General features: G+C 42.3%; 1 protein-coding gene across 6 annotated transcripts in view; it reads right to left on the reverse strand.

The window, feature by feature from the left end:
- The window catches only part of ppfia2 (PTPRF interacting protein alpha 2), a 282,784-nt gene that overhangs the window by 11,473 nt on the left and 254,627 nt on the right, over positions 1 to 16,684 (reverse strand). For all 6 annotated transcript variants that reach the window (XM_049566807.1, XM_049566806.1, XM_049566804.1 and 3 more), the window contains 9 exons: positions 16,516 to 16,545; positions 14,525 to 14,655; positions 13,735 to 13,916; positions 12,576 to 12,666; positions 8,971 to 9,052; positions 6,605 to 6,805; positions 3,646 to 3,708; positions 774 to 806; positions 441 to 616 (listed from right to left, as the gene is read on the reverse strand). In XM_049566807.1, the coding sequence (XP_049422764.1) occupies positions 441 to 616; positions 774 to 806; positions 3,646 to 3,708; positions 6,605 to 6,805; positions 8,971 to 9,052; positions 12,576 to 12,666; positions 13,735 to 13,916; positions 14,525 to 14,655; positions 16,516 to 16,545 (989 nt within the window). The remainder of the gene's footprint in view (positions 1 to 440; positions 617 to 773; positions 807 to 3,645; positions 3,709 to 6,604; positions 6,806 to 8,970; positions 9,053 to 12,575; positions 12,667 to 13,734; positions 13,917 to 14,524; positions 14,656 to 16,515; positions 16,546 to 16,684) is intronic.

The raw sequence follows: 16,684 nt of genomic DNA on the forward strand, positions 1-16,684 counted from the left end.
AAATGGGGATTTTGACAATCATGTGCCTGGGTATGGATTCAATCTGCACATGCTCCGCTTCAAAATGAGATCTAACTCTTCTATGGATGTCAGCTTTTGAGCCAAGATGAAGGCCAAAATGTGTCCTCCAACAGACGGCAAGGCCTCTTGTTTTGAGCCAGGACAATTTCCAAAAATGCTTTTTGCTCTTTTCTTTTGTGATTTGATATTGTTTATGACTTCTGGCCCCAACCCGCTGGTTAAAAGGAGTGAGGAGCCAGCAGCCAATGATGGTATTTAACAGTCAAGACAACAGGTTTTCCAACAATTGTGAATCACCGCAACCACGACAGGTCCTTGAGCACACAGTCACACATGTGCACACAAAATATTAGGCTGACTGGTCCAGTAGTTCGCGAGGTGAGCTGAGGTGTGTGACACAGCTACGGTGAGTGCAGTACCTGTGGAAGCTGTCCACCATTTTGAGGTGCACCCTCAGGTCCTTCTTGGTGAGGTGGTCCAGCATGCGTGCGTCCACCAGGCACTCCATGAAGTAGCTGCGGTACTGAGGTAGTCCTAGACTGGGCAGCCACTCGTTTCCTATCCATTCGTGGTTCATGTCGCCGTAAGCTAGAGTCTGATGGAAAAGACACAAGTCAGCACACTCTACCTCAACAGATCTTTACTGATGCTTTTACTGAATATGTTTTCAAATCAGCTGCAAGATTTAATCTGTAATAAACAACTTTTAATAAACAAATCCAAGAAATGACATCTGGTTTCTCTGGCCTTACCTGTGCCCAGCTCCCCTCCTCAGAGTCTGACTTCTGATTGAAACAAGAAAAGAAAAATATACTTATGACAGGAAATGGAGGCAGACTGTAATCTGACTGTTCTCTAACAAATCCAAATGCAACTTGCAAATAATGCTGAGCAAATTCTCATTTGCATGTTTTCGATCTTATTTGCTACTCTCTCTATCAGAAGTGAAATATAAATCTGTATTGGTTTTTTGCCCAAAGATGGTTATAGTGCTCCGACATCTAAGAGTAAGTTGGATGAAGGAAGAAAGTTTCTTCTCACCAACCTCTGCTACATTTTCAAAAACCCTGACTCATGACAAGGTGCTTTCAAGACACGCTGAAAGGCTTGTGGAAGTCACTGCTGAGCAAGTTAAAAGGCAAGAAAGCTCACATATAAATGGCATGTGGAATTGGTCTCCAGGGGGACTTTTTTTTTTAGCCTCAGATGTGGCCTGGCCTGACAGTTTGCATTTAGTTTTGAAATAGGTTACTAATGGGCTAAAATGGTGTCCTGAAAAATGGCATCAAATTGGCTTTTAGCTTTGAAGGTCCTGAAGCCAGGAAGGAGATAAAGCACATTGGCTGTGACTCTGATTCACAAACTACGGTACATGTACCACAGGTGGTACGCAAACACTCTCTAGTGGTACATGTGGGAGAATCTCTTTATAAAGTGCCATCAAAATTTGACAACATTTTGATTAAAAATACCTAAACTATGAGATATTTTTCTTTTAATATCATCCTGCTAGGTAGTTAAGTCCATGAATGAAGCGTGTGTATACGTCCATGTTTAGTTAGGAGCAAAACTGTGATGGTATTAAAACACTGAAATCATGACTCCGTCCAGTAACTACTGGATGAGAAGTGCAGATCAGGGGGAGAATATTTTGAGCAGCCCTGCTGAAACTTAAGTTAAAAACAATTAACCAAGCGCAAGTAGCTACTTAATCTGATAATAAAAATGTGATTATCAGTGTTTTACATTCATTCCATCACACATAATGAAAAATCTACATGACCACAAATACACATCCACAGCCTGAAACAGTCTGACAACGATGCAGAGTTTCAGATCTCACTGCACATCAGATCTGCACACGATTTTCTTTATTTCTGTAGAGTTCTTTTAGACACAACTGCTGCTTTCATGCTAAATTCTGCTTAATCAGGCTGACTCACAGCCTCTCCAGGATGTTGTGATGGCAGCAATTAACACAAAGTCAACCACTCTCACTGAATTCTGTGTGACCTTAAAGTTTTGTCCAATGACGGCAACTTTTTCACAAGTTTGACCAATCAGCGTAGCTCCAGTGAGTTTAATCAATCATAGCAGTCCCTTGCACCCCTTGTTTCTGGTTGTGAAAATGCAGACGTGTAACACCAACATCTCACTTTTCTAACAAATTTTGCTGCTAAACACCAGGCAGGGCAGTTCCCTAATGTTCTTCAAGAAAGCAGGGTAAACTGTTTTTGCATGGTGTGCAACATTGTGGTGGAACATGACCAAAAGTCATGGATTGATCAACCTTTTCTACTGTAAAACACAACTGGACACTCACTGAAAGACATGGACAACGGACCGTGCCAAAGGCTGCTGCACCCAGATCTACTGCAGGTGCTGGAAAAAAAATCAAGGTGAGTTTGATTTAATATGCTTTTGATTACAGGTAACGTTCAAGAATAAATCAACTCAGAACAGTGCAGTTTTATTGTCAATGGCAAGGGTTGTCTTCAGCTTTAAGGGCCCTGATACACCAAGCCAATGGTCGACCGTCAGTGAGCGTCCATCGCCCTGGTTTTTATAGTGTATCCCATATCGTTTGCACTAGTCGCCCCGTCGACTACTTTTGAAGTAGAGGTGAGGAAAGTAAACAACTAAAGTCAAGACAGAGTGACATCGAAACAAACTTTTTATGTTAGGTCAAATTAAATCATTTTTTTTAACCACTGAGCTCTTCAGCAGAAATAGTTCATAATTGTTTTTGTTATTGTTCACCAGTGCTCAGTAAACATAATTTGTTCTTTGAACATCGGGTTGTGTTGTCAATGTGCCAACTGGCTAACTAGCATCTTGAATCCATCCTGTCGGTCATCCAATTTTCTTTTCTAATGAGGATTACAGACTACTGCTGTCTGCTGGTGTGGAGTTATTTCTTCTAACACAGGTGCACAATGAATGTGCTGGTTGGTTGGTCGGCTGATGTCTTTGCAATGTGTTCATGTGTAACTTTTGGCGGAGAAACAGGCGACATGAGGCCATGCAACAGTCAGCCTTTGTTGCCACTAGTTCTTTGATGTCAGTTTGGTATATATGAGCCTTTATGAACTATACACAAAATTTAGCAACTAGTTTTGCAAGTTTTACTTGCTCCTGTAAAGTCCTTGCCAAAAAAAGTTTTAAAATATTTTAACATACATTGCAGTGTTTAAGAAAAGCTGCAGTGAAATCAGCTATCCCAAAATAAGCTCACAAAATCCTGGAGACCTGAAGAAGCTAAATGCCATAAAATAGCTTTTAGAGATTTGGTGTGTGCGGAGTTGTGGTTGGTATAAATAAACAGATGAACTGAGTCAAACTAAAGCAAAAATCGACTCACACCTTCACTGAGCCGTCACAAAAGACTTAGACTAAACATACATACAGTGCTTTGTGTATCATTGAGGGAGGCTCCTCTGATTAAAACCCTGTTTAAATGTGTGTTAAAAGGTTCACAAGAACAGGAAAGAGGTTTAATGATGCATGCCTTCTCCATCAGTCACCACCCAGTTCTCTCCTCACTCCATTCCCACTCTTACACCCACACACACACGACTGACAGAGAAAGAAAAGGGTGATGGTGAAGGACACAAGGGGACTGACCGTTTTGGAAGGGGCTGCCATGGTCTCCATCTCCTCATGGGTCACCCATACATTGCCTGACGGCTACAAGGGGGCGGAGCCCAAGAGACAGAGCAGCAGCAGCAGCAGCAGCAGGGTTGGTAGTAGAGGTCCGGTAGGAGGGGCAAGCAGTGTTAAAGAAGAAGAGCAGCACCACTGTAAGCCAATAGTGTTATAGCATCACAGTCAGATCATGAACTGGCCCCAAACCCGCCAGGGGTCAGAGGGCGCATGAAGAGGACAAAACCACAACACAGTACAGCACAGAACGTCCCGGTGTCGGCATACAGGACACGTACAAATAACAGTTAACATGCACAACAAGGAAGACCAAATACATTAGTATCATTGACACTAACACACACATAAACCCCACATTACTCCCCCCTCTACATCTTTATTCTACTAGTGAGGGGTCGGTTCACTCAAAGTACAGAAACGACACTTCTCCCAAGTGTCATCTGATCCACAGAGCATACAGTCAGAAGCTTTAATGGGGACTATTTCTTAAGTAAAAAGTGTGGCTGGGCAATAAATTGATATTAAATCAATAATGTAATACAAGACTAGGTATCATGTTAGATTTTGGATTGTGTTGTTCTGGTTTTAAAGGCTGTATTACAGTAAAGTGCTGTAATTTTATGAACTTACTATACTGTTCTAGCTGTTCTATTTATATATATTGCCCCTGACTAAGAATTTTCCTAGTCGACCAATAGTCGTCATTTAGGGCCATTAGTCGACTAGTCGCCCACATTTTTCTGATATTAATTTAATTATTAAATGATATATTTTGGTGGTTTGAGTTGAAGGTGTGAGAAAGAATAGTATCAGTAACATTGTTAACACTGTGCTACATTACAGACTAAGAGAAATACAAAACCGTACTAATGAACCTTCATTAATATAGGCCTATATTTTATCTCCAAGTGCACGTCACACACTGAGCGAGCCGCCTGTTAATGACGCTGTGGGCTAATGGGCATGTAGCTACTTCCATGTTTCAGATGATGCGTCATGTTTGTAGTCGACCAATGAAGATGAGTTTACATATCACCTTGGGTTCGTCCTTCACCTTCTCAAAATGATCCCACACTTTGGATTTCCTGCCCGACATGTTATTAACTAGCCTGTGGAATAACCGCAGGTACCAGCCCTGGAAATTAACCTGACTCCTGTCTGACTGCTGAGCGTGGACACTTCCTGTGTCTGTCCTTTCAAATTAAATTACCACATGGCCCAGTCACATAGGTTTTGGTTTATTTTGACAAAAATAAATCAGAAGTTTCACTTTTTTTTGTTTTGTTTTTTTAAAGTAGTAACTGCAATAAAGTTGCTTTTGTAATTTGTGTGAACTGACCCGTCATTCCACTTTAACTGTTGTTCATTTTGATGCATTGCTGTGTCATTGCAGCACAGCAAGGCACAGGACTCCCTCACTGCATGTTTGCAAGGGGACAGTGGAGTCAAAGCGACCAATTCTCCCCCCTCCCTCAATTTTCTGCTCGACATACACGTCAAACCATATTTACAAGGTCAATTAACCCCCTCTTGTAAGTGTGTGTGTGGGGGGGTTAAGTACGACAACAGGCGGAGGGCCAGTCACAGTTGGGGGAGTTTGTGATTGGCCGCGTGGAGTTGCATGCTCTGTAATGAAAGTTTCATGAGGTGTGGAAGTGGAGCTAAGTGGTAGATGAGAGGGTGAGGTAAAGGGGGGAACAGGGGGAGCATAAAAAAGTACTGCTAGTGTTATTTTACAACAGGAGGGGACGGGGAAAGTGCAGGGGCTCATGAGTTATGACTTCTGCATGCACAGATAGTATTGTGTGGAGACTAAAAACTTTAATGAATATTCTCAGCTGGGTTTATGTAACAGTGCACGACTTCTCATGTCTGCGTGATGTATGGTCCGCATTGTTTGTGCATGTGTACCTTCAGTATGAAGCATATTAGTCCTTGCTTCGCAGCGTGAACAGTCACTATCATTAAGGAGCAGCACAGTCCTTAGAGACCGTATGCAATTACCATGACAACAGGGGGCTATGAAAGCGACTGTGGTGTGGAAGAACTGGAGAGCTAAATTACAGCACACACACTGGAGCAATGTTGTACAAACCCACTCCCACTGTAATATTCACTTAGTTAGCACAAAGACTGCAGGATTTAAAATGTGCTGGGCGTGATCGTAACGGCTCTGTTTGCTAATCATTCGCCTGTTGTCACCCGCCAACACACGTGTCACTCATGTCTGGAGGCGGTGTGCATGTAAGCGGAGAGGACAGTCAGTCATACAAACATTTGTCAGAGCTGATCTGGAGGCAGAAAGTATGTCATTTATTTTTAGAGAAAGTGAATCTGGTTGAACAGAAAAAGCAGAATGAAGCCAAAGTTTATTTTTTGTTGAAGGGAATAGTTCAATATTTTGGGAAATTTGCGTATTTACTTTTTGTGAAGATTTAGATGAGAAGATTGGTGTTACTGCTCCATATAAAGCCGAAACCTGTTAGCCTGTTAGCTTAGTTTAGCATAAAGACTGGAAAGAGGCAAAAACAGCTTGTCTGCCTCTGTCCAAATGTCACAAAATCCACCTACTAGCAAAGTTTACTAATTTATATGTTCATAATTACCCATAAAATCCTAAATCATCATTTCTAGACTTTGGTTTTAATTGGTGCGTTTTTGATGTGCTGGCAGAGGTGGGGAACTCAAGTCACATGACTTGACTCGAGGTCAAGACACAATGATCTTATCTAACTTAAATTAAAAAATAAATGTAGTTCCTAAAATGTTTTAAATATTTAAAATGTTCTTTCTTTTTCATTTCTGTCCCACACAAGTCTCAGATTATCTCTTCCTCCTGATCAGCTCCATCTTTAACAAATGCTCGTAAAACTAAAACTCCAGTCTGCGTCCATGTTCCCATGTTTTCTGTACAACTCACGGTTCTGGAGGTGGGCGGGGCCGACGGACTGGTGAGGGAGACCATTTCCTGGATGGCCAGGCGAAGCTTGAGGCGGTGCAGAGGGTTACTGATACCGATCTCCCTCTGGATCTCGGTGTCAGACAGCGCCGACATGATGGCTCCGCTCTTCACGTTGGCGCGACACGCCGCCACGTACCATGCCGGCATTCCCAACCACAGCTTTTACGGCACAGAGAGGAGAGGAAGGGGGAGACAAAGGAGCAAGGCATGTTGAGTTAGGCCAGACTGAAAGTTGTAGTGGCAACTTTTCTGGCTGTCCATCCAAAATTACTTATCTATCTATATTTTCTGTATCATAGAACATCTTAATTTTATTCCACCTAAATAAGAATATATTTTTATCCAACCATCCTGAGTTTCAGCAGATTATTTTGCCTCCTGATAGTTGACATCTTGCCATGAATATGGAGTCTAACGTTAGCACAAATGCCGCCTTATCAGCAGCTGAATAATTCTCAGCTCCAATAATCCCATTTGACTCTAACTGGAACATGTGGACTGGGTTTGCTGGAGTCATGAATATGCTGGTGGCTACAGGTCACTCCCTGAACATTAGGGGGCAGTAGTGTTTCTAGTGTTTGGCTTTTTCTACTCCAGTGTGTTCAGTTAGTCCAAAAATATCAGGCAGAGGAACATGCAGTGAGTGATTCACTGCAATGACTCATCGTAAATTGTAAAGGTATTATTTTGGTTCATCAGTGCGTTTGTGGCTAAATATTAATACTAATTTTGGAATTGGGGTCAAAGCTTGATAAGATTAGTCATAATAGATCTAAGCAAAGCAACCATATTAAGTAAGTACAGATACTGTGTATTAAATGTCTTGTTTCATCAAGTCAAGGATGCGTTACATGTTAATGTCAAACGGAAAGCCATCACTTCTTATGTTTACGCATGGGAAACAATAAAGGGACACTTCACCCCCAAATCATAAATGCATTATTTCACCTCTTACCTGTAGTGCTATTTCACAGTCTTGATTGTTTAGGTGAGAGTTGGAGATGTCTGGCTTCTCTCCAAAACAATGGAACTAGATGGCACTCGGCTCAAAACTTAACAGCAATGTCTCTTTCCAGAAATCATGACCCGGTTACTCAAGATAATCCACAGACCTTGAGACACTGATTTTGAGTCTTGAGTGCCATCTAGTTCCATTATATTCAAGAGAAGGCAGACATCTCTACATCTGATATCTCCCAACATTCTGCAACTCACACCATAACAATCTAGACTAAAAAATAGCACTACAAAAAGGAACAATATGTGTTTTTGCTTTTGGGGTGAAATGTCCCTTTAAGTCAAATGGGACTGACTAAGTTTAGTTTAAATTCTGTGCAATATTCGGACAAAAGCCCCAGTTCCACTGTGAAAAGTTGTGGATGGTACCAATGGAACCGTTCCATACCGTCCCCATGTTTGGTGCCCCCTCTGTTGGGGTACCTAGCACACAGATCTGGTACTAAAAGGTGGAGCTGTGAACACTGCAGTCTGATTGGTCAGTAGAGGACGGTCACTCTGCTCAGGGCTGAGTTGTGTCTGGTTTTGAGGTTCATGTAACCACTGTTCATACTGTGGAGAGTTTTATTAGTAAACTGTAACTATAAAATGAAAGGATGTTTTGCTGCCTCTCACAGCAGCTGGAGTCGAAGAAAAAATAACTTCATTCACTGGGCCGACTGCTGGTGACTTTTAAGGTGGAACATTAACTCGTAATGTGTGAGCTGATGACGTGAATCAATCAACACACCTTAAATTTCACTGTGACAACTTTGACTATTACTGTAGTTTTAACTGTCTCTCTTAGATGACACAGACTTTTAGTAATGAGTGGATCTTCAAACATGTAAAAATATGTGGCCTCCAGCAACACTAAACCCCTGAGCTTGCCTGAGAAGGACTAAATGCACAAACCTGCTATTTCTAAATATCCCGTGTAGAGAGACTCTCACTGCAGCCTGTTCTATTTTGCTCTGAAAATGTTGCCGTTGTCACTCGTTCTGTGGACGATAGACGAGATGCAGACTGATGAAGGAGGAAAGTGAGTGACAACAACCCCGCCCACATTTAAGAGCACTGTTTGTGGTGGAAACACTAGGGTCTAGGTACCATGTCTGAAGGGTTACTGTTGGTTCCAAAGGTACCATACTGAAAGTGTTTGGTGGAAACGGGGCCAGAAAAAAGATTCATGCACCTAAAGTCAACAGGAAGCTTCAGAGTAGGAAAAATAGAACTCTTTATATGCAACTTTAGTACTTTGCATTTGAGTATATCTGCAGTGAAAAATCATCAGTGGAAGATCAACCAACAGGAGAGCGTCTACTTACCTCCAGCCAGGCTACAACAGTGGGACCGTCCCACTGGGCGAAAGGCAAACCCTTTCTCCTGGCCTCCTCCAATAGCTCGTGTCTGAGGGCGGGGACAGAGGAGACCTTGTATGAGCACATGTACTTGTACATCACAATAAACACACGTTCTCACTCTGATACCACACCCTCTTCAACGCTCTCACATCCTCACTCCTGCACACTGCTGCTCACAAATCCCTGCAGTCACCATGTCATGTCTGCGTGTACAGGACTGTGTGTGTGTGTGTGTGTGTGTATATATATATAATACATGAGAGGAGAGTACTCAAACACATTTTATCTCCTAGTCCTGCCTGTACACTAAGAGTGTTTAAAAGGGCAGCGTTTTTATCATTCATCTCTGTGCTGCCAGAGAGTGGCACAGACAAGCGCACAAACTGTGGCTACACTCAGAGACACACACTCACACACACACATGCTTTGTATTACTGAACTTGTGACTTCATTCACTCCCAAATCCCTAAACCTTATACTATCATTTTCCCTGTCACCTACAGTATTTATAATTGCTAGTAGAAGGAAGGACTCGCCTCCTTGTGCCGTGTATGTTGTTCAGTGTTTGTAGCAGCAGGATATTTCGACTACTGAGCAGATTCTAATGGCATTAAATCAAAGTTAAGGTTAAAAGCCAAGGAACAAGTGAGTGTTTAAAGTTGGATAATGACACCACATGGTTAGTTTGATGCACCTTAGTCATCAGTCCAAGGTCCACACAGTTGAATACATTAAGCGCCATACTTGCGTTGGCCATATTGTCGAGCTAGTTTGCTGTCGCTGTTAAGTAGCTGTCTGTTATCAACCCACCCTACAGCAGGAAACATTCAGCAGATGTAGACCCGGATAAAAATTTAAAATGTGTAAGTATCTGATTAAAACAACACAGTTAAAGGATTGTGTATCCTTGGCAGTGGTACTGTATGTGCTCCCTGAGTACACACACAACACACTCATACACACACCTGGAAGGCACTGTGCTACAGCGAACCTGCATTGCTAATCTAAGCACAAATCCCCGACTCATCCCAGTTCAGCCACTCAGAGTTTATTCTGCTGAGAGAGATTGTTTTTTTCACACTGATACTTCTGTTGGTGCAGTTTTTGAATCATGCAGCAGGGTATTTTTACAAGTAACTTTTCTCCACACAGTCTGGGCTGCTCTCCATGTTTTTTTTTGTTTCGCAGGTGCTGAAGTGTAACCTAAGAGCACTACTTTGCTTTGCCTCACTTTGAGAGCTGTACGATGTAAATTGCACCTTATCGACAAAGAGCAGCGAATAGACGCTCTCGGTCTGTCGTGCACGGAGCTATTTGTATTGTGCTGAGTCCTCCCACTCTCGGGCCAGGAAACAGAGGACGTATAACAGCCTAAAAATGCCCGACAAACAGGGGACCAAGGAGACACACTCACTCACACACCCACACGTCAAAACAGTTCTTATTCTATTTAGTGAAGACATTTCATAACACAAAACTCTGAATCAACATTCCCTGAGTGTGCTGTCAAAGAACTGACAAATGGAAAAGAGTGGTGCTTAGTAATAAACATGATATACATGTAGCACTCTGAAGGCCTCAGTACAGTGAAAGGGCACTTAGAACATACATGGCATACAAATGTGTGCGCCCCAACACGACCAGGGTACATTCATTGTCTTATCTATCCAGCAACATGGGGAGATAGCTCATGTTTTATGTTCAGGTCAGGTCTAATGCATGGAGAAATACATCCACTGAACATAGCTGGGGAAAGGGAAGTAAGGAAAAACAGTTATGACAAATCATACAAACAAAATCTGACATTCCCATAACCAGATATTACAGCTGGTTATTTCACACAAATAGATAGAGACACATAAAAGGAGAGGAAGACATTCCGGGTGTAAAAATTGGGCCCCAGTTTTAGCGGCGGCACATTCTCTGTCCAGCCGTGGATGCAGCTGCAATTGCACTGTAAAAAGGGGGGAAGAAACTTCTTCAGGTGGTAAATGAAAAAAGAAAGATGGCGTCGTTAACAGCCATGAAGGATAGAGAAGATACACAGATAGATAAGAGACGTCAGCTTTGGCACTGGTCTTTTTCAGGGGAGCGGGGGGGAGGGGAGGCAGAGGACGGATGGCGGACAGACAGGAAGAGATGGCAGACAGGGCAAAATGGCTGAGACAATGGTCATATCCAGGAGGTCAGTTATACATCCTCACAACTTACCCGCTTTGTTAGAGTCAGAGGATGATGAGAGGGAGAGGAAGGGTAAGAAGAGGAGAGAATCAGAGAGCAAAGGAGAGAGAGAAAAGAGAGAAGAGAGAGAGAGAGAGGAGAGCGACGGGGAGACAAAAGTACACAAATGTTAATGAGTCAATAGGCAATTAACGGTAACGGCGCTAAAACAAAACACACGTGCGCTCACGCCCACACATCCACACACAAATATCTCACAATGGAGGACATTCGTTTACAGGAGCATCTGTAGACCGGTCGATAAAAATGTCATCTTCTACAATGCAGTCCTGACCACATCTCGTGCAGCAGAGGGAATGAGAAATGCACTGAAACACAGCAAGACCCCCTCCATGGCCTTACATTCAGATGCTCAGTTACATTCAGATTACTTGTCGTTTACCTCTTGAAGGAAATAAACAAAACAAAAAACAAAACACACCAACAATGAGGAACCACAGCGGTACTGATCGATCAAGATGCTGAAATGGAAATAGTAGCAGGCAGCTCGATGGCATGCAGTGTGGAGGAGGAGGAGGAGGCGCCAAGATGCAAGGTGGTGGTGTGGCCTTAATCCTGGACACTGCTATGAAGAAGTCAGTGCAGTGGAAGAGAAAACAACACATTTGTCAACATACAACAAACGGTACTCTCTATTGACTACATGGGAGGCAAAGTTATTCGTCATGACAACTCAATGTGCACTTCGAGCAAATGACATTCATCATTTGGCACTGGGGCATGGCAAATGCACACACACACACACACACACACATACGCGCGCGCACACAAATACTGCAACACTCCTGCTGAGAGACTTGCAAGAGGGAGTTCCTCCTTTCTCCTGCGGGGTGAGACACCCGATCTGACGGTGAGTGTAATCTATGGGTGTTGGGAAAGCCATCTATGGCTTCCAAATTGACAAAGTAGCTTTGTGAGATTAATTGGGTTTTCAGCCCGGATCAATAGTCTGACTTTGGCTCAGCGTCTGAATACAGTGAGGCTGATCTCTGCTCCTGGATACTGATCCAGCTTCTGCTTTCTATTGATCCTCCTATCACTGTGGGTTATGGTATCGTATACAGTACAGCCGTGCCGTCATAGAGGTAAAGGTAAACACAGGAGGTGGAGGTAACAGCCTCTGTGTGTGTGTCAAAGGTCAGATTGGGCTGTAATGTAGCGGTGGAAGGTCTTAAAACATACAGCTAAACTGACCATGAACTTTAATGTGGTCATTTGCACGAGCAGATATATTGAACTGGCTGGCTGTGTATGAGAAGACCCTACTCAGGGACTGTTCTGATGTCTGCTTTGGAGGCTATTGATGTGCTTCTTTGGACAAAGCTTACTTCTTTTTCAACCTGCGGTCCTTCTCGGCCTGAGTTCCCAGTTTGCCCACCCCCATGTCCTGGCCTGCCATGTCCGAGTCCATCAGGGTCGCTGAGAGAAGAGGAAGAACATGGGATATCAGTTAATACAATAATACACTGAGAACAGAGTCGATCCTAGGATGATTTTATTCTCCCTGTACATGCATCCCCTTAGGCACACTATTTAGAGACATGGTGTCTCTTTTCATTTTTACGCTGATGATACACAGATGTACCTGCCCGTTAGATCCACAGTCCCTGGAATGATGTGTTCACTTAATGACGCCCTTACTGATGTTAAAAGCTGGATGTCAAAAAATTTCTTCATCTGAACTCAGACAAAGCAGAGATTGTTATCATTGGGCTGCAGAACATTGCATGACAAATTCTGCCTTCAGCTGGTTTGGATAATATCAAACCTGTTGTAAGAATTCTTGGGAGTCTGTTTTGACAGTAATTAAAGTTTTGAGCAGCATGTCACAAAGCTCGGACTGCAGATTGCAACCAGCTGAAACTGCTCCTGATTAGAATTCCTTCAGTGTTCATTATTCAGAAGGTTTTTAGCAGTAGCCAAATTATCCGGAGAGGTCTCTTCCTCTCCGAAACAAATGGACCCAGTGATTTAAACCCCTAAAAATGCTTAATAAAGCAGTTTATGTGGAAAGAAATTAGCATTTTATCAACGCTACTTGTCGCAGTCGGGCTTCTAACTACAGTGGCCGACACGAAAAATTTGTGCGATCTGGGCTGTAGAAATATGGTGGTGCAACACGGCAGTCTCCATCAACCAGGACCTGCTCCCTATGTAGATATTAACAGCTGATTCTAAGGTGATGAAAACACAGCTATTCTTATTTTCACATGATTACACACAAAACAAGTCATACTTACTATGTCATATGTCATTTCTGCCAATATATGAAATACTACACACTGGACCTTTAAGATTTAGGTGGTGTTGGGGTGAGTTAAACAGGCCTACAAAAGGAGATGATTATAGATTTTAATTGTGATTACCTATTTTTACTCCTTACTTAGAAAGTAACCAGTAAAAAAATCCAAACTTTACACATTAGGAATCAGGTGAAATATCAGCACATTATAATCAGTATTGTTGAAACATGTCTCCAGTGCCCACCTTGTGGATCTACCATGACCTGTCTGTGTGCCAGATGTGCCAGTCTGCCTTTCTCCTTCTTGCCAAAGAGTCGTCCGATGGAGGACTTGATGCCCTTCTTCTTTGGCTGCTTGTGGAGGGAGTCTTGGCTGCTGGCTACACTACTCAGTGCGCTGGCCTCAGCCTCCAGAGAGGCCACGATCCTGAAGACACAAAGATATGAGTTAAAGAGTTTAAAGATCACTTCTCAAAGGTCCTTATTTTAGACTGTCAATAATCTTGTGGGGAAAAAGTGTATTTATTTGTAATAAATAATGAGAATAGACAGTTCTTAATAGTGGGCTCAACTCATACATACCTCGATGGATATTGTTCCAAGAATCGTCCTCTCACTTTATTTTTAATACCTTTGTTTGCTCTGTTTTTATGTGTTTTCTGTGAAGTATTTGCTGCTTTCCCCGACTCTACTTATTAAGCTCATTTATCCATGCCAATTACTGAAGACTCATCTAATATTGTTGCTACTGCCTGCACCTTAAGTTTTGAAAAAGTACCTAGCTTATCATAAAAATGATGCATGGCGAAACTGGAAGCTTCATAATAAAGAGTCTCATTTTCATCCAAAGGAAAAACAGGCAGAGCTAAGATGACTACATTATCTGAAAACCAGTACATCAAGCTACACTTTACAAGAAAGAAAATCATTTGCATCTAAGGTAGAGAAGCAATCACACAAAAAATACTTCAAAGTCCAAACATTTGACATGAAGCGATCAATGCAACAATAACTGGTCGTGTGGCTGACACCTACCCTCGTGCGTCGTTGTGCGAAGAGGCTGGCAGTGTGTGTGTCATTCGGACAGTGCGTGGTGTCGGAGGCGGGGACGTCTCACACTTGATGGTGGCCTTGTCCTCGCGGCCATCCTCGTCCACCGCTGCTATCTGAGGGATGAGGGCAAAGAATGGGACATTAAACGTGACCCTCAGATACCGGTGCATCACCTATTTATCCAGGATGTCACTACAGCAATCATGTTATTAAAGGGGACCTATTGTGCACATTGACAGGGTATTCTGGGTTGCTACTAGAGCATGTTTACTTGCTTTGATATTCAAAGAATACTTTATTTGTCTCATACTGTCTGTGCTGGAACACCTGTATTCACCCTTTGTCTGAGAAGGCTTTGTTTTAGCTCCTGTCTCTCAAAGCCCCGCTAACAACAAAAGCACAGTCTGCTCTGACTGGTCAGCATTTCTGGATCTGCTGCATATCTGCACCATCACTGAAGCTTGGGAATGACTGAAATGGATTATAGCAACATTTTTAACTATGAAAAATCACAGATAAAAGCTTCTAAACCCACCCAGACATCTTCCAGCAGGAATGTGATCTGAAATCGGGGGGAAATAAAACAACATCAGCAGCAGCAAAGATTAAATGTTCCCCAGGCGTTAGCATGTAGCTCCATGTACATTAGCAGTGTACTTGCTGGCGGGAAATGACTGTAATAAAGAATAGCTGCACATTTTATGGTTGTCGGGTATAAGTCAGCAGTATGTTGATTGGGATAATTTAGTTTGTAATGATTCAGTACCCCGAACGATAACGCGAATGCTAGCTAATCTGCGGTCGTCATTTCTCGTGAGTGCACAATGGCACTGTTTGGTTTGAGGCAACACTACCCTGTTGAAATTTGCGCACTACGCCAATGAGTACATAGTGCACATAATATACTACATAGAAATATACTAACAGAAGTATGTGATTTGAGACACACCACAAGTGTACAAGTTTCGCTGACGTTAGCATGTAGCAATTGACTCTAACAGAGAATAGTAGCACTATTTCTTGTTTTAAATCACCAATAAAAGCTTCTAAACATAACTCAGCATGTTCCAGCAGGAATATGATTTGAAATCAGGAGAAATTAACATCAGCAACCAAGGTGTCATTTTTCTCTGACGTAAGCTACATGATGTTAGCATGTAGCTACATATACGTTAGCAGAATACTTGTAGCCTGGGAATGACTGTAATAGAGAATAGTGGCTCTTTTACTGTGAAAAATTACCAACTAAAGCTTCATAACACAACCAGACATATTCCAGCAAAAATATGATCCGAAATCGTGAAGAAATTAACATCAGTAATTAACAATGCGTTTTTCTGACATTAGCATGAAGCAATAAACTTTCAGCCAGGGAATGACTGTGCACAACGGTACTCCTTCCTGTTAAAAATCCCCATAAAAAGTTTCCTAACCAGACATGCTCCAGTAGGGATATGACCCAAAACTGGGGAGAAATTAGCAACATTAGCAACCAAGATTACGTGTTTCTGACATTAGCTACATGTACAGGTACATTAGCAGTGCGCTTGCAGCCAGGGAATGACTATATCAGAGAGTAGCAGCAATTTCTGACATGAAAAATCACCAATAAAAACTTCATAACACAATGGGTCACGTTAAAGCAGGAATATGATCTGAAATTAACAACATCAACAACCAACATTACATGTTTTTCTGAAGTCAGCATGTAGCTTCATGTAGCAGTGTAGGCTACGTAATGTAAACACTTGCAGTAGTGTCTGGAGAGTGGTCTGAAAGCCTGAGGGATGCTCATAGGGATTACTTTAATAAACATTTACCACATTATTTGAGTCTTTTAAATCGTTTGATAGGAGCACCCTTCATTCTAACATTATATATAAGACACAAGATGGGGTCCCCTTAAACAATTAATTCAGGGAAACATGGTTTAAAATGATATCCTATTAAAAATGTTGTGACGCTGTACGTACCTTTCTCCTGTGTTTCCTCAGATCACTGGGCTGTTGGGCAGAGAAAAGACAAGCGCAATCATCAATATCCATGTGTTCCGGTATGAACAAACACATTTCCACATAATGAAAGACGACTAGCTCATTCATATGAACATCATACACCATTAGATGCTCATGAACCTTTTCC

The sequence above is a fragment of the Epinephelus fuscoguttatus genome, linkage group LG22, assembly GCF_011397635.1.
Source record: "Epinephelus fuscoguttatus linkage group LG22, E.fuscoguttatus.final_Chr_v1".
NCBI classification, from domain to species: domain Eukaryota; kingdom Metazoa; phylum Chordata; class Actinopteri; order Perciformes; family Serranidae; genus Epinephelus; species Epinephelus fuscoguttatus.